Source organism: Emydura macquarii, unplaced genomic scaffold (assembly GCF_026122565.2).
Source record: "Emydura macquarii macquarii isolate MOO-44397 ecotype Brisbane River unplaced genomic scaffold, CSIRO-AGI_Emac_v2 contig_2205, whole genome shotgun sequence".
Taxonomy (NCBI): domain Eukaryota; kingdom Metazoa; phylum Chordata; order Testudines; family Chelidae; genus Emydura; species Emydura macquarii.
Genome location: NW_027132342.1, coordinates 37,738,837 through 37,758,102, shown reverse-complemented (window position 1 = coordinate 37,758,102; position 19,266 = coordinate 37,738,837). Strand labels below are relative to the sequence as shown.

Sequence of the window (19,266 nt, the reverse complement as noted above, 5' to 3'; positions counted from 1 at the left end):
TGCAGAATGTTGAGGAAAATTCAAACTTCTGAAAACCAGAAAATTCAGTGAAGGTTGCCAGTGCAACCTGAACTCTGCCCTCTTCAAGCAATGCCCCAATACACCCTCTTAACACACATACATTTACTCTGCCAATCTGCCAAAGATGCTTATGTGTACAAGCTCTTCATCTCCTTTTACAATCCATTCACTGTCACCCACAAAATTCCATCTAACACTATTAAAGGAGAAAAAAAAATGAAAAAAGGTTGCTCACACCACCTTCCCTCTCTTACTCTCTTTGAGCAATGTCTAAATATGCATATACTCACACTAGCCCATGGCACTATAAGATTCAGGAGGCATAGATCCTAGTGTACCCGCACACACTTAGACAATTCCCCACAAAATACCACACATGAGCAATGTAAGAACCACAGCCTTTTATAGCTCATTTACACTTACCCACAGGATACCATGTCAACCTGCACTTTCACTTAAAAATTAAGAATCCCTTCATATTCCATCTCACAGCTGATAATATCCTTGTAATGAAAACCTTATGCCCTATTACTGGCATAACTGACAACTCTGCACAGAAAGCATGCATCCTGCAGGTACATATGCACCTCTTCCCTTTCCTTACAAACAAGACGGCGCAAAACAAATCTCATTGTATCACAATCACAGCTCTGTAACGCACCTTCAAGTAATCCATAGATCTCAGAAACACACCTCTACCAAGCAGTTAACTACAGTCCACACAATTCAGTTCAGCTACACCACACTGACCAAACTCGCTTTACTTCGAGTGCCTGCAGATATTAAATACTAACACTGCTCTCATATCCCAGCTCACTACTGACAAGACCCTTTGTATTTAAAACCCAATACCCTGCTAATTATATAGGGTACACAATTCTGCACTGAAATAAAGCATACTGGATCCAGAAAGTACATATGCAACTCTTCCCTTTGCTCACACACGTTGGAGGGTGCTCTTATATTAATTTAGATGTCAGGAGCCCAAAGGTGTTAACCATAACCCAGTCACTGTCCAACATTAAGCAGTTATATAACAAGGTTTGGGGTTTGGAATGCAGAGACCTGCTTAGTCCCATGGCAAACACACCATTACAAATCCTTTAAACGCTTTTATTTAAACATACAGAAAAGGAAAATCCCTTGAAGTACTTGAAATGTAAATTATTAAATAAGGCTTTCATTTTAACAACACCACCTCTTCTTCCCTTTCCCTTCAGTGGAAGACAGTTTTTAGAAGGAAACCCCCCTTTTGTTTGACAGTCTCTTGGATGGTATTAAAGATGGCAATAATTGTTCTTTTGGGGAACAGAGAAGACATTAGTAGAGATGGACTGGAGCTGTTGTTAAAGTCTGATTCCATTCCCTAGAAAACAAGACAAGACAAGCAAACACAGATGGGGAGAGAAAAAAAACAGCAAATGTAAAAAAATGAAGCTTCTATCTCTGGTGTTGACTCTCACTTACAACCTCACTGCTGGAGAAACATAGGCACAGCACATAGTTTTATCAGCCACTCTTGAGATCTGGTGTGACACTGAGCCAGTGAGGGTTAAAACAACCAGCAGGCTAAGTAACCCAATATGGGCATATTAGAGAAGTACTAAAGTGGTAAACAGGGCCGCTTCTTGTAGATACCAAAGCCATGTTAAATCAACCTGTATTGTTAGAGAATTAGAATAGGTACTAATTGCATTTGTCTATGTTTTCCTATATCTTGTTAGAAGATTAACAATGTGATCTGATTAGCTTGTAGGTGCTAAACTTCGGTTCCTATCTGTAATGTCTGTTACTATGTTCTATTGATTCAGAGAGCAAAAAGCAATATTTACACTTCGATGAAAGTTTGGTATAATACTATCATTGTCTATATTTCTCTTTGAAGTTTGTAGTAAACCATCTATGAACTGCTCGAATGGTTAATTACATTATGATAATTAATGCAACTAGTTACCAGTGTATGCTTAGGAAATAGAGATTTACATCAAAGCAACAATGTAGATTATATATTCTTCATCCAAGGAACGTCTGCTGTGTTTTCTGCTGGTAAGAGGTTATCATAGCCTGCTAGAGAACTAGAGAGGAACTGTAGGGCCTGATCCTTTTAAACTCAGATCTGCTTGAGCTTTGTCAGGGGAAATTTAAGTCGCAAGACTGAGGTCTCCAGGTCCACCTGAATTACTCTGCTATTTCTCATGGAAGAATTTGAACAAACTCTGCACGTGGACTGCCTATTGGACTATAACTTATTGAACTGATTCTGGAAGGATTTTTTCAGATCAGCAGCTCACCATCTCTGCTATGAAATTTATCTAAGAACTTTATTCCTATTTGTATATAAAATGATCTTTTAATCACAGTGCTCTTTTCTTTTTAATAAATCTTAGATTAGTTCATAAGAATTGGCTGTAAACATATATTTGGGTAAGATCCGAAATATTCATTGACCCGATGGGTAATGTGTCCAATCTCTTGAGACTGGTAGAACTTTTTATATGGTGAATACAATTTTAAGTAATCCTCACCATATTAGACTTGGCTGTCTGGGTGGGAACCAAAGGCTGGATTGCTTAAGAGGAACTGTATTTTAGTTTCTGGTAACCAGTAAGGTATTGCAGAAGCTCTTTTGTTACTGGCTTGGTAAACCTAATTATTAGACTAAACCAACAGTTTTGGGGATTGTCCCCCCCCCCCCTTTTTTTTTTTTTTTGCGCAGTTTACCCTGATAGAGCATTCTCGGTATGGCCCCTCCAGTAACCAGGATCACACCTGGTAAGCTTGTACTAGCATCAGGCTATTTAGGGCATTGCTTTTAGTTGCCCTTCCTGGTCACAGTAATGTGGCAAACTATACAGTCTTGACCAGCTAAGCCAGACTCTTATGAAACAGAAGGAAAAAGGAGAGAATAGGAAGAGAAGAAATAAAGTATGGAAGGAAAAGGACAGCGGGGGTGATGAGGGGGAGAGTCTCACATTCCAGCTGGTATTTGGGATTTAGCTAGAGCCAGCTAAAATGGCCACGTTTTCTGGGTCCCTGTTTCTCGCCTGCTCAAGACATCACTCAGGGTTAGGATGAAGAAGTTCCAGGGTCCCAGGCGACAGTGGGTATGGCAACCATGCTGGTTGATCTTGCCCTAATAGTCAAATTTTCTCCCCAAAGTCTTTAGGGACCCCAAAAGGAAGTAATGGTTAGAATATCACATCCCCTCATTTTGTCCACCAATCAGGAAATTGATGACACTCCAATTTTGGTTAATTCATTTTTGGTCTCACACTCTTCTTGTTTACCAGGCACAATCTTAACACAGTCCCTGAATTATTTCAGTAGGCCTTTCTGTTTGGACTAATTCAGTCTATCTCCCCATCAACATTTACATTATAAGTTACTGTGACATTTTATGAGCTTTCACTAGCTTCTTACAGTTAAACACACATAATTAGGGTAAATTTGTAAGTCCAATTATCACAACAGTGAAAAACAGATCTCCTCATATCATACTCACAGCTCTGTGGTGCATCTCAAAGTAATTCTCTCATCCTCATATCACAAACACACCTTACCCAACCAGGCCCAACTATTACATAGGCAACCTTAACTGTGCATTTCCTGGTTTTCAGACGTTTGAGTTTTCCCTCAACTCAACGTTCTACAAGGGGTTGACATACAACCAAGCAACCATAACCCTGTGTTAACAGATCTTTTGCCATTGAATCAGAACACTCTATTAAGGCACCTAAACAGCTTTCACTTTGTCCTTGTAGTGATGCCCTGAGAAAATACTGACAGACAACCTCATCTATAAATAAATTATTTCAATTTAGTGACTAAATAGAAGGGTTCTTTACTTTTGTTCATATAGACGTTGTGGAAAATGTGGCCTTCTTTATAGCCACAGAGAAAGATATACATTACAAACTCTTGATTAGAAAGATACTAAAGGCCACTATTCCACATTTTTCATTAATGCTCCATGTGCCACCAAATATACAAGAATCACTAAAATTAGACTTACTTTATCTACATATTAGATACCTACGCCCAGATCAAGAAGTTATAGCACGTACATGAACAGCAAAATTAAGATGGTGACAAAGTATTACAAATAAAACTGATCTCATATTGCACCAGACTATGTAAGTATAGGTTTCTCAAATTTAAGATTTCTGCAGCCATAGACCATAAGCTTAAAGCACTTGTGAGGGCGGGGGTGAACACAGAAAAAGAGAAGATGGCAGTAGTACATTCTCTGTATTATTACACTGACCTTCCACACTCAAGATGTCCTAGGCCAGAATCTGGGAATTTCTTAAAATCCTTAGAAAATGTCTGATTCAATAATACCACGTCTTACAACATTGAGGCAAGTGCCTGAAAACCTTTACATGAATAACTTATCAGGCTCTAAGTACAAAAGGATCTGAGATCAGAGATAAAAGCCACTTAGCCTGAGTCCACTTGTGGAAGTGGAGTTTGCACACTAAAAATAGCAGAGAAGACGGTGCTTTGAAGTTGTAATTCAGGCTGGAGTTTGAGCTGTTTTTTTATTTTGTTTGTTTGTTTGTTTTTGTGTAGAAAAAGTCAGAACAAGAAGTTTTGATCATTTCAAAACATTTTCCAAAGTGAGAAATTCATTAAAACTGACCATCTCCAGAGAACAGTTTTCTAATGAAAAACGTTTATTCAAAAAAATTCCTGACCAGCTCTAATTTTAAAATGAATGTTAAAAAAAAACCCCAGTAAAAAGGTAACAAAGTTTCTTATACTGAAGATCAGTAGTGTGATACTCTGTCTGGAAGCAACACCCTAGAAACCCCATATTCATCTTTGTCATATAATTATGATACGTTCTGTACAAAGTATGCCTTGTGAAATGCCTTGTGTATGCCATTTTAAAAGTCTTTATATCTGCTAAACATTAATATCCTGTTGGATTGTATGTGCTACTATTGTATGTGAAGTTATTAAATATTGCTGTATATGTTACTAGAACATGCTGTGAGGTGGGACACAGCCATCCAGCTTTTCAGATACAACAATGGAGTAGCCAGACGTGCTGATGGGCCATTAAAGGGAATTCGCTCTCCCAACCCCATCCCTAGAGACTTCACCAAGGAAGCAGGTACACAGTGGGATACTATTTGATCAATGGGGGGCAGCCCGTCACATCACATCACAGGTCTTTCCAGCAAGCTGGAAGAGGCTATAAAAGGGGGAGGAGTGACATCATCACTTGGATTCATTCCCCCACAACTCAACACCTGAAGGAACATCTGGAAGACCAAGAATTTTGAACAAGGGGAAGGGTAGTCTCTGGTTGGGAGAGAGAACCAACCTGTGTATTAAGGAACTGCTTGTACCATCTGGTAGGGTGAGACATTGCCTAATTCAAATCCTGTTCAGTTTTATAGAATTTAGACTGCAAACTTATTTTTTTATTTCTTTGGTAACTACCTCTGATCTGGAAAATATTAGTTCAGTTAACAAAAGCTGGTGTATGCCATCCCCACATGGGGGGGAGGTGTGGACTAGGTAATAAACTTATCCTGGTCAGGCTTCTGACCAGAGCAGGATGGGGAAACTTTGGGGTGCAAAGCAGGGAGATGGAGTGAACTGGCTGGTGCCTTTCTATCCATTGATGGTTCGTTAATGGCTGGAGAGCAGCCAGATAACTCTGTTGGGTGTGTAGCTCCACCTGCTGTTGTGTTGGGTGATAACAGGCTCTAGTGGAGCTTGCTGTTTGTCACCAGCAGACTTTTGTGAGAGGCAAACCCAACTGGATAGTTAAGGGGGACACCAAGGTTCTGCAGCTTCCAGTCGCAACCCATCACAAGTCAATTGTTGACTCCCCTGGGAGATAAAGACACTTGGCACCTCCCAGGAAGCCCTCAGAGCCTCACAGGAATGGGGCTTCATACTGAATTCATGAATGATTACTTCATGCTCTGAAATAGCAACATTAAATATACTATTGTATTTCAAAACATACTACATATAAAATGTTATGATTTCATAGAATGACTGTTTATCAATACACCTCTTCCCATTAAAGATTCTTTCACTACCCTCAACTCATCTCATTAGGAGATATTATGACTCAGTCAACGCCACTCTCACCTATAGGTCAAAGGCTGGGAGTTCATGTTACATATCAAGAACATTGCTGCTCAAAAGTACACTACAATTGATTTAAGTTAAGAGATTCCATCCTCTAAATGAGATTTTTAACTATAACTCTGAATTTCTTCAATTTTTACTGCAGGTTTATGTTTAAAGTCACCCTAATGATGATAATATTAAGTAGAAACTGTCTGTTTTAATTAATATTTAATCCTCTCTTGAGAAGCCTGCACAGCAATCCACCAGATCAACACTCACTATAACTAAATACATTTGCATTTAAACACAGTGCATAGAACAACTCCACTGTGTAATTGTGTGTGTTAAAATCAGCTTTTGGAAAAGTGGATGTGCTTACCTTGCTTTTTGACATTGAATGTGCTGAATCTTCTTTACTTTGCAATACATCATCCTTCCCTCTATCAAAACCTCAAAAGAGAAGATGACATTGTTTCAGTACAATAACACATTTGAATACACTGTATTTTATTTAATCTGGCTGTTGAAAAGTAAAACATAAAATTAGCAAATTTCACTTGTCTTGTCACCATCCAGAATGGTGCAAATAAATTTTAAAAACAAAACACACTGCGCCCCACTATAAAATGCATTTCAATAACAATGTTTAATAAAAATATATCCTGAGGTTTCAACATATCAATAGCTACTTTTGAGTTTCTTAACAAAATTAGTTTACCCCTTGAAAAACATTCTTCTGTATATTTATTCATATTTTAAATGTCACATTATATATGATTTGCCCAACTGCCATTTCAAACTTAGAGGTGCTGAGATTTTGAGCTGCTCACACATACACAAATATTGCCCTAAATGTGCACCTCCACACTCTACAAAGTTTTATATTGTGAATGTGCAGTACACAATGTTCGAAAAGATATATTTATTAAATTAGAACCAACTTTTTTTTCAAACTAAATAGACACGCCTCTCTGTTTGATGCTTTTTAAAAAACAAAAACATGCAATTACAACTTCTAGGTACTTCCAGGCACTAGAAAAATGTGTCTTTTTTTTTTTTTTTTTTTAAACGAAGGGAAAAAAAACTTGACTCAAAACTGGCCAAAGAGATTTTGCTCAATTTAAAAAAAAGTTATTAACTTTTAGGCAGATGCAAGCCTGGAAAGCCTCACTGAAAAAGGTAAGCTTTTCAAAATAAAGGGTTACAATTAAAATGATATACAACTTTGCAGTTTTCACTACCAAATGAACATCTATAATGCATAATATACCTGTACGACTGATTATAGCAAACAACTGTAGGACTATTCTTAAAATGGATAGCCAGACACTGAAGATGGCATGCACAATATTGAAAATGTACACATCTGGTTTGGATATAGTTTGCTATTAGTAAATGAAATGCTAATGAAGATTCCAAACAGTGAGACTGTGTCACTAACAATACACTGGCTAGAACTCATGAGCTTTTTCAGTCCCTCAAATATATATTCAAGCAGAAAACAAAAAAGTCTCTTACCTTGTTCATTAAAATACTTCAAACTACTGTACATAAGCAGTAAATTGACATGTTTAATGTAGGTGAAAGTGCATACACAATATAGATGGGTCAAGATATGCCATTTTGTAGTTCTTCTCCAGATTAAAGATTGCTTCACATCTTAATATGTGCTTACATTTTGAGTCCAACATGGTGTATGTGACATATACAATATTAACTTTAAAATAATTAAAACAAAAATGTACACTCATTCGTACCTACAATATTTTATATGTGTAAGTTACACAATAACACTGGGCTTTTATCAATGTCCAAGCTGCCATCATACAACTTTATGGCACACTTCACTTTTATAGTATGAAATGTGCTAAGTATAAAGTAGCAAATGAAGTCAATATCATGCATGTGATGAGCTGTTGGAACAGATCATACCAGTGCTGCATTTTGTTGGAATAGTTTTTCCAGTGCAAGAATAAAAAATTCCTGATGTACATATTTCAGTAAATCAGAGTGCACCTGCTGGTATGCCATCTAGGCACACCACAGATAACTCAAAATTCACCTCAGAAAGAAAAACATGCCTCAGAACAGACCCAGCCAGATGAAAAGCCTTGCACCATTTTGCCTGCAAATAAACCATAAAGACTTAGGACACAGGAGAGCTAGTTCACCAGACAAAAATGTTGCATGGGTATAAGTTACTCAAATGGACTACACCTCTCCTGCAGGTTGAAGGACTGCATTAAGAATTAGGAATTGTGAAGACACTGGGATGTAAGGAGGTCGTGTGGAAAAAATAGTTGGTTTCCCTCAAGATGGGCTGCTCACTCCTTCTCCCTCCTCCCAACACACACCCTAAAAGCAGCTTCCCTCCTACTGTAAAGTTGGACACTTTCTTTTTAGTTTGAACAGAAACCAGTATTTTCCAAAGCCCATCTGTGAGCCACCATCTGCTCCAATCCAGGACTTATGTTGCCTAGAAGATATCAGATACCATTTAATGACACAATCCAGCAAAAATAACCATTTCTAGAAATTTCCTCATGTTGCTGGAGTCATGTGACAAAAAGTAATCTCAACTAAAACCTAAATAAAGGAGAAACCCAAAATCATTTCAAATAAGGTAGGACTTCCAGGTTATGCAAGAACTGCTATATTTTGCTCTTTCTGGTTTGGTAGCCAATAGCATAAATTCATTTTTGTAAACCAACTTTGAGAGGGGGAAGAGGGTCACATTTCAGTACATCAAAATAAGTTTCTTCCTTTTAAGTATTAATTTAAAAAGACGTCACATTCTACACAGTCTTTGTGCACAGACAACTGTATTCCTTGTAGATCTTCCCTTTGAGTGATTCCACTGTACTCAGAGGTGGCTATTAAACTCTTCATTTACAAGTTGTCCTATAAACCAGATCAAGGAGTGCAGTGCCCAAGTAACAGCAATAAATTAAGTGAAAGGTTAACAGGTGATTTGATCACACTGTGTAAATCCCTACACTGGGAGAAGAAGATTGTAGTAGCAGAGGGCTCTTTAATCTAAAATATGAAGGCATAGCAAGATACAATGGCTGGAAATTTAACCTAAACAAATTTAAATTGGAAATAAGGTGCATATCTTTAAACAGTGCAGGATTAACCACTGGAACAATCTACCAATCAACATGGCGGATTCTCAGACACTGCAAGTCTTTAAAATCAAGATTGGGTGTCTTTCTGAAAAAAGTGCTTTAGTTATTGGGTTTGATACAGAAATTACTGGATGAAAATCGATGGTCAGTTGTTCAGGGGCTCAAACTAGACCATCATGGTCCCTTCTGGCCTTAAAGATATATGAATTAGGTATTTGATATGAACTGTGAAGGTGCAAAATTAAAAATTTATGGAATCCAGCGCCCTGAAAATGTAAGGCAACCAAAATAAATTTCCTAAAATATTCAATTAAAGCAACAATTTAGACAAGCACATATTTCTATGCAATACACACAGATTAAGAGACTAGTCTAAGTTTCATGCAGTGTTGTAACCATGGTGGTCTCTGGCTATGAGAGAGACAAGGTGGGTGAGGTAATGCCTTTTATTGGACCAACTTCTGTTGGTGAAGGAGACAAGCTTTCGAGTTTACACTGTTATTCTTTTGGTCTGGGCTCGAAAGCTTGTCTCACCAACAGAAATTAATCCAATAAAAGGTATTACCTCACCCACCTTAGACAGTTTTGACATTTCTGGATGTTACATGAAAAAACTAAATGGAGAAACGGTTAGAAAAGGTCAGAAAATGACTATCCCAGTTACAAAAAGAGATGGTAAATTGAATTAAACGGGAATGTTTAACATCAGAATTGTGATTAAGAGGATAGAAGCTATAAAATCACAGATTCCTATTAAAGGATGACAGCTTTCAGAACTTAATTTTACATACACACACATACACCTACCTCTAATCTTTCATAAAGTGTTCCATAGATTTAATCAGCTTCACCAGGCACAAATGAAAACTGAATAGGTCAACTGGGGTATGAGGAATTACAGGAAAGCAGGATGTCATTTGATCTACTGACACGTTTTTTATTTCTCCAAACTTTTTTTCCATGTTTTAGTTTCTTCTCTCTTCAGTGTTCAGTTGTATCAAACTCATTTCTATTATTTCTTTCAAACCTTTACTATTCTACTGATCAATTACACTTTAAAAATTAATAGGGAACCAAAGCAAAACTATTGCACTCAGCTTGCTATTTAAGACAGTGTCCCAGATTTTGAACCTCTTCAATAAATAACTTTGTTCCACTACCAAAAGACACCCCGCATAGTTCTGCATCCCAGCACTGTGTTGTCTTGAAGTTGCCTTTCCCCCTGCCCCCCCCAGAGTAAAATAGCTTTATTTTTAAACTTCTAAATATATTCTTGAGATTTTTCTCCTTGGTGTTATGAAAACTGTCTATAACACTCAGTTTTCTATCTTTAATCTAGTCACAGCCATCTCATATGATAGAAGCATCTGTGTATTTTAAGCTTATTTATTTTTATTTATTTTAAAAGCAGCAATAGTAGTCCAATACTTTCAAGGAGATTTGTAACAAAATAACCCTAAAACTATTTGTTGACCAAAACTCTATAGTCAATATGTATTTCAATTAGTATACACTGTACTCCGTTCTGATTAGCTGCCCCTTGACTTATTACATTCCTGAACAATTTGGGTTAGAGTTTATATTTGTTTTTTGTTATTGTAGACAAAAATAAACCTGATTTTTCCATCAGTGATAAATTGTGACATTATCTATAAATGTATATAGACTTTTGATAGAGATAATATGGCATAACACATCTGTCTGAACATTATGCTCTGTGTTATTACTTTATTTTTATTTCTATTAGCCCTTAAGGCACTGAAAGTCTGCATTTCCTGGTACTAAATGCTAATGTAAAATGCATTTGAGGTCACTGTCTGGAGGTTGGGACTGACAATGCCAGAGGGGCTGGAAACTGTTTCAAATCCACACATCTCAAGTTCTTCAATCTGAATCACTGATAGTCTTCAACTCATCTTTTTTTCCCTTCCTTCATGTTCATATAACTGGTTTCTTAGGTACACTTAAGATTCTGCACATTCAGCCCTGTTCAACTAGAAACTTAAAGTATATCTTAAAAATGAATTAAGGTATGTGCAGACAGATGTGTCAGCTTTAAAAGTATCCTTAGTGTCCCATTTCAACGCAAAATGTATAGTGCTAGTTGCAAACTGCTCTCTGAGTTCTTTTGTCCTAATGTGTGAATCTATTCAGATTTATGCATTACATTCTACTTTGAGCTCAGGAGACCAATCCTTGGGTCTGACTGAGGTGGACTCAGCACAGTACCAAGTGCAATGGCAAAGATGAGCAACTTAACTCTCACCTGATCCCAGAGCTGCAGGTTCACCCCCCAGGATAAGTTAAAGCAGATTCAAAGCTGTTCTAACCTAAGCCTAGCTGCAAGGTCTTCAAGAGGCTGTTACAGCAGCCAAAAATTGTGCCCAGGGCACTGCTATACTCCAACAACCTCTCCCTTCGTATACCCTATACTGAGAGTTGTAAGGAGTGGGAGGAGGTGATGAGTGGCTTGGGGCTAGCTACACACCACTAGTGGAATTCACTTATACTAGGAGACTCTTCAGCTGGCTACTAAGGCCGTATTTAAATTTGCTTTCCTCCACCAGACGAAAACAAAACAGATTTGGCCTGGGCCAAGATCTGGCCCCCGATTTTAAGTTCACCAAGGGCCTGATCCAAAACTCATTGAAGTCAATGGGTTTTGGATCAGGCCCTAATTTTGGTGCCTACTTGTAAGCATTAGGCAATTCTTTTTATAATTGGCAGTCTCATCACATTTAAATGAAACCCAACGGATTGCAAGATAGTATTTTTATACAATAGCAGTAAGAGTTTAGCAGTTACATATGAATTGAACTGACTATCAAGAGCTCTGATGTTTCAAAAATGTATTTGAAACACAATGAGACGATATTACTTTGTACAGTTAAAACAATACTTTCTGGACTAAAATTCCTCCAGAATGTATATTTCTTCTGTTCTCTACAGAAAACCAATTTTAAAAAAGCACAAGGATTAGTCATTACATTATTGTTTGAGCAGGGTAATCTTGGTACATAGTTTACAATATGGTGCCATTTTATAACTGAAATTGAGTTTAACCTGCTTAAACTTCACAAATGAAGTTTTTCATCAATGTGTTAATTTCATTTCTTCTCATGTTGCACCTGCAAGTGTACCAGACAATCAAACTTGTAGGAGGGAAAAAAAACCAAGCAACATCTCATATTCTCATATGCTGATTGTGCATTTTGCAAGAAATAATCACATTTAGGATACTTAAGTGAAAAAAAAAATAACAAAAGAAATTCATTCCTATGTAATACCAACACCAAACTCATTTTGATTCAAAATGTCAGAACTGTCATTATTGTGTTTTTTCTTATAAAGTCCATATGTAAACCAATGCAAAAATGACAGCATAAATAAAGAGATCGGAAAGATCATCTAATGTCAACTGAGTGACACGGCTGTCAACTTTGACACATCAAGATAAGGAGCAGGTTGATTTGAGCAGTGAGTGCAATGAACAGTTTTGAAAGATAATGCAGTGACCTGGAGAATTAAGCACTCTCAAAAAGATTATATGCACTATGCTTCAGGGAAGGTAGCAGCATGGGAGAATGCTGTCATCACCATGGGGCATGAAAGGGAAACAGCATATTTAGCTCTGGAACAACATGTTTTGTCTGGAACAATGCAGGAGGCACACAATGGCAATACATGGAGATGGCATTGTCAACATCTACAGTGTGAATACCCAGCTTTTGGGTGTTTTCCCCACAAACAGTTTTAACATTTTTGTTGGAAATTAAGTAGTTTCAAGTGTTCCATGACCAGCAAGCTAATGTAGTTAAAATAAAACTGGCAAGTGTATAACGAAAAAACAACAACTCTGGCCACTAATTTATCTAAATGAGATTTTACTTTTATAAAAATGAATAACATCAGTTCCACAGTAACTATTTCCCCTCAAAGCATTTCCTCAGGACTTCAGCTACATATACTTGTTTTACATAAGGTGTTTTCCATATGCCTAAACAACTATTTACATAGCAAACTGAAAGGCTATATCTGTCAAGTGAGATACATGTATTACCTAAATAGGTATTGACACAAGACATACCAAGAGCTTCCAAGGAGCTACAAATCTGTCATGTGTGTAATTCCCACAGACTACTAGGTCCCACACAGCCCCATCTTTTTCATTTGTCCTACATTTAAAAAAAAAAGTTATTGTCCAAGTAATGGCCAGAAAAAAGACTTAATGTGCTGTCCTACTCTGTACAAAAAGATATAAAATGGTGCTCTGTGGTCTGTGTTTCTCGTCTCATTAATGTGTTTGGTTTATAAGTAAAAGAGGATTTCTCTCATTTCCAGTGCTGCAGAGTAAGCCTAGGCTTGGGGAATCATGTTGTGTTTTTTCTTCTTGACCACTTCCACTTGTAGTAAAAGTTCTGCAGGCAAAATCAGGCCATCAGGGACAGTTGGCATAACTTGAATATTAAGGAGTTGCCCCTTAGTGATGCTCAGCAACCCAACTATCCTCTATGGATTTCCACAGATGTAACTAACTGCAACATAGCCAGCTATACTACTGAGGACATACAATAAAGGAATGAAACAGCTTCCTCTTCCAAAGATCTCTATGGAGATAACCAGACAAACATTTATTTTTGGCGCGCGCGCACACACACATACACAGCAGAATGGCCATTTTTACACTGTAACTTTCAAAACAGAATTGTACTTCAGACTGACAACGTTTGGATTTTTAAAGTCAAAGTTTCCTAAATTACAATATAGGAATATATGCCCATTTCATATTTCTTTGAATTACACTTCTGTAGATGTACAATTAAAAGTGTTTTAAAAATCCACTACAGCTCTCACAATAGAACAGAACAGAGAACAACTGTTCTCTGCACACCTTCACCTATCATAACAGGTTGAAATGTATGATCAAGATAAGATTCAAGCCCGTCCTATATAAATTCATTTACCAAAGACCCCTGCAATACAAAAAAAAAAAAAAAAAAAAAGACATAAGGAGTTGTGATTAAGAATGAGATTTTAGCCTTAACTCAGCTTCTTGACTTGTCATTCTAAGCAAGACCACTGACAGTGTGTGTGTAAATTTTGCATTGGTTGCTATGGAACTGCTAAAAACTACACAGTTTAAAATATCTGTGTCTCACTTTAAGAGTCCTTGGAGATATTCTCTCCCCATTGTTTAATTTTTCAGTTGCAAAAAACTTCCTCCTGTATTCAAATAAAGACAAAGCACCACATTGTTGATCAAGCACATACAAAATCCCTTCTAGACAGACACACTTATGTTCTCTCTGAAACAAGCTAGTTTATTTACCCATATATCAAAAACAAAAAATTTCTGCTCTTCCGACAATCAGATTTCATCCAGAAGTATGTTTGGAATATTCATTCTAGTTACTATAATACCAGTATTTTAGTAAAAGGTTTTCACCTGTGTTGATAGATTTGAGGTGGTAAGTTTTGGTTTTGTTAAGATCTACCGAGCAAGAGTTAGACAAAACAAACCTGGTAAAGCAGGGGAAAGTTCATTGTATCCTCCAAACGAAGCATTCCGGACAAGTTTTCGGCCATCAGTTCGTGCAGGAAACACACCAGGCGAAACCCCAGCACATGAAGAAAACCTACGTCGCAGTGGACCCTCTGCCTTCATGAGTTAGATGGTCTGTGTTAGGGTTATGTTCACTCAGACAGCTGGTTAGCATTAGCTGGTTGGAACAAGAATGTTGCAGTAACAGACTTTTACCTCACATTCTGATTAGTTAGATCCAAAGAGAACAGACACAAAGAACATAAGTACACACTGAGGTGAGGATGTCAAAATCAGCAATAAACAGAGAAGTTATAGGCTCAAATTATGCTGCTGCAGATTCTCTTATTGAGCTGGAAGTGGAATGGATTGTCCCTCCTCTTACCCTCCTGCTTCAGTGATATTTCATCTTTAATTCAATCAGTACATCTCAAGCCAGGCTGCAGTTCAGCACTGCTCACTGGGCACATGGCAACTGTCAGTACTTAGGGTTTCAGAATAGATTTGTTAAACCAATTCCTCTGCCTGCTTGTCTCCTGAGCCTCAAACTTACATTGTATAAAGATTAACTCGTGATCTAATGTAGTAATATGAATTTCCTATTTGATATTTAATTTAAAAAATACACCATCATGAGAGCTGGAGAGGGCAGCTAATACTTTATTTTATATACTAGTGTTTAAGTTCTACTTTTAGTTTAGGCTATCCACTGTTTGTCACCTATGATTACTGTGGACTCTAAAGAAAAATAAAAGCTACAATTCAAAGTGAGAGATGCATTAGGATAGTGTCTGCAAAAAAAAATCCAGTATAAATCTTTTAAGCCTGCATGTGCTAAGAGTTAACAATTAATTAAATATATACCAATTCTGAAGATGAGTATTGGCGTTCAAAAAAGCATCCTAAAAAGACTAGGGATTTTAAGTACCTCAATTTTTGAATGCCCAACTAGAACATACCTTAGAGATGCCTGGTATCCTTTCAGAGGGCAAATATTTACAACCAGGCTCATTTCAGGTCTGTCCAGTTTGACATTCAAAAATTGAGGCACTCAAAATTAATTCGTCAGTTAAAAATTTAGGCTGTTAACTTTTAATAAGCAATGCTGCAACCCTAGCTGTGGGTTTTTCTGTTAACACTGACCTGAATTCTCATTACATATTTCTATTTTTATAATCAACCACTTTATGCAAAAAGCAAGTATTTTCTTCTAATATTTCTCTTCTGTTACCTTTTTCTTTCTGACACAGTTAAAACAATCTCCACAAAAATAAAAAGAATCAATGTTTGCTTAATGCAGAAACCCTTATACCCAATAAATATAATTAAAACTAGCAGCACAGTGAATCATGTTTTGAAACCTAAAATTAAGTCTTCGATGGAAACAGCCAAACCAAACCAAAGAAGGGCATAACTCACATAAGAACTCTGAGTTGATCTTATAGTAATCCAATGACGCAAACCTTACCTGCTGTTAGTCACACACGTAAAATTACCAAATAAGTTTTCCTTCTCCCTATTGATCTATTTTACGTGGTCAATTTTCCTGTTTCCCCATACCTAACAATTAACACCATTCAAATTGTCAGTAACAACTGTTAAGCAGTTCGGTTTATTAAAACACATCCACTCCCACAAGTGAATTTTCTTCACTGCTGGGCACTTTTCTGCTGGCTCCATTTTCTTTCTATACAACATCTGAGACAGAAGCTGTTATGAAACCTGACTCATTTTAATTGGAAAATGCAAAAAAAAGCAAACAAAAAAATACAGTTAGCTCAGGTGGGCTGTTCCTCACACAAAGTCTATTTCTCCTTCATTGGAGGAAGCCATTCTCAAAATCAAATTAATGATAAAAGAGTTTGTAATTAATGCTCAGCCACTCCAATTTTGGGGCGGTGCTAAGCATCTGCCAGTTCCATCAGCTCACTGGATCACACCTAAATACAGCACCTAGCAGTATTCTACTGTCCCTACAATGGCTGTTAAAGGTAGCTGTAACAGTGCAAAATATGTATGTGGCACAAAAAAGGTCTTTCAATTTAGAAAAATAATTGTAGCTCTACTACTCTCTGTGATTCTGTGAACTGTGAAATAGTGTTCAGTCTTCTGTTGACAGCCTAATAATTTCTAACACATGCCAAAGGCAAGGCAAGCATTAGAGGAGGGATTGTGATTGAAATACCCAACTCATGTACCATCCACAGAAACCATAGCTCCAAAATACGCAAGAGTAAAATGAATGCTAAGTGTGCCAGAAGCTTGCTAAATGCTCAATTTTCCAGTCCAGTAACATACAGAGATCAAGTTTTTACACCCATTATCCCAATTAACTTCCACACATCACTGATTTGCTATGATAAAAATGTATATTTCCTGTTAAATGGTAAACCTGTAACATGACTCCTGATACTATTCCTTCATGAGCTCCTATCTTTACATTTTACTTTTGGTGATCCCATTTTACTACCTCATTAACTTTTTCCTTTTTTGAAAAGGTGCAATACTCATTTAATTTTCTCTGAAATTGCAAGGGAAAATAGTCCGACAAAGATTAAAATCATTCTAGGAACAACTGCACAATTTCACTATGGAATGAATGTGACAGGGAAGAATATAATATTTTGTAGCATAGTGTGTTCACATTACTAACCAAAAGAGATACGTCACATGTCTATGATTGGCATGAACCATGCCACCTAAGCCAAGTCATGCTACTAAGCAGCTGGAAGCATGGAACAGCTTACATGTAATTCTACAGCCAAAAGGCAGGTGGAGACATATGCTCTCCACTATCCAACATGCTACAAAATCTCCAGAGTGACCCTTCAAATAGAAATGATATATCTAAATATTTTATGTTATTCTCATCTTTGTCCTTTCCGCTCATCCCAGGAGTAAGAAATTTCAAAGAGGTTTTTAAACTAATTCTAATGTATTTGACTTTATTTCTGCTTAGTGGTCGTTCTTACTGTTCGAAAATTTAGGCACACAGTTCCTCTACAGAGAAGATGAAACATAAAGGAGCAGGAATAAGTATCTCTTTTTCCTGTTTAAAAAGGGATCTAATAGACCAAACTGATACTGTAAACTCCAGTGTTCATGTGACCTTTACATTTGCGCACGCACTGTGGGCTAAAACGTACAACTTGAGTAGCTCTTCAACGGAGAAAACTGTTGTACATCATGTATTTTAATCAACTGCCCTTTGTTTAACTCAGCAACAAGACGGAAAAAATCTAATTTATTGGTCCAGTTTTTAAAATGTTTCTTTTGGTATTTTCTTTGGCACAAGTAACATATGTATCCAGCATAAAAATACTATTTGAAGTGCAGGAGAATTCTGTGGATTCCCAGATTCATGTTTTCGTTTCCCCTTCCCTTATACTTCACTAAACTACATACCGTAGGATCTGCAGATCTAATAGTGGAATTTGGCCACTAGTATTTAATAAATACTCTCCACTTTTTTCAGAATCACACTCATTATTTATCAAGTTTATTTGTATTTTTTATACATGTCTCTTAAGCTTCAGCATTTCAGTGTAAGTACATTTGGGTGAGGAAGAAGGTTTTAAAAAATGTTACTGGTATAGCTACAGCGCTGTTATACTGTGGTGGACATATGAATTAACACCTGTTGTGTAATCAGCATACCATCCTATTACTGCTTAGTTCCAGGCCAGGATTTCAGTAGACCCCATATTGTGACAGTAAACAGCACAAGATGTGTTCTGCAGTCTAGGAGCTAGAGAAAACAGAGTGTTCTGGTCTCAATATGTTCAGCATCCAAAATTTAAAGAAACCGTTTTCAATTTACTGCAATCACCTCCAGCCTCCTCTTTTGAGGAGAACAGAAGAATGAGAGGGGATTTGATAGCAGCCTTTAACTACCTGAAAGGGGGTTGCAGGGAGGATAGAGCTAGGCTGTTCTCAGTAGTAGTAGATGACAGAACAAGGAGCAATGGTCTCAAGTTGCAGTGAGGGAGGTCTAGGTTGGATATTCGGAAAAACTTTTTCTCTAGGAGGGTGAAGCACTGGAGTGGGTTACCTAGGGAGGTGACGGAATCTCTATCCTTAGTGGTTTTTAAGGTGCGGCTTGACAAAGCCCTGGCTGGGATGATTTAGTTGGGGTTGGTCCTGCTTTGAGCAAGGGTTAGACTAGATGACCTCTTGAGGTCCCTTCCAACCCTAATCTTCTCTGATTCTACTGCCATACTGGGTCAGACCAATGACTCATCTAGCCCAGTATCCTGTCTTCTGACAGTGCCCAAAGTCCAGTGCTTCAGAGGGAATGAATAGAACAGGTAATCATTGTGAGAAGAAATACTTCCTTTTGTTTGTTTTAAACCCGCTGCCTATTAATTTCATTTGGTGACCCTTGTTCTTGTGTTATGAGGAGTAAATAACACTTCCTTATTTACTTTCTCCACACTAGTCATGAAGAGAGAGGGACAGTTTAGCACTTTGGACAACTTA

General features: G+C 37.3%; 1 protein-coding gene across 3 annotated transcripts in view; it reads right to left on the bottom strand.

The window, feature by feature from the left end:
* OSBPL8 (oxysterol binding protein like 8) overlaps nucleotides 1-19,266 on the bottom strand; it is a 182,920-nt gene that overhangs the window by 54,546 nt on the left and 109,108 nt on the right. For 2 of the 3 annotated variants that reach the window (XM_067559909.1, XM_067559911.1), the window contains one exon: nucleotides 6,497-6,567. In XM_067559909.1, coding sequence (XP_067416010.1) covers nucleotides 6,497-6,567 — 71 coding nt within the window. Of the gene's footprint in view, nucleotides 1-6,496; nucleotides 6,568-14,765; nucleotides 14,966-19,266 lie in introns of all 3 variants that reach the window. The other variant, XM_067559910.1, reaches the window with a different exon arrangement.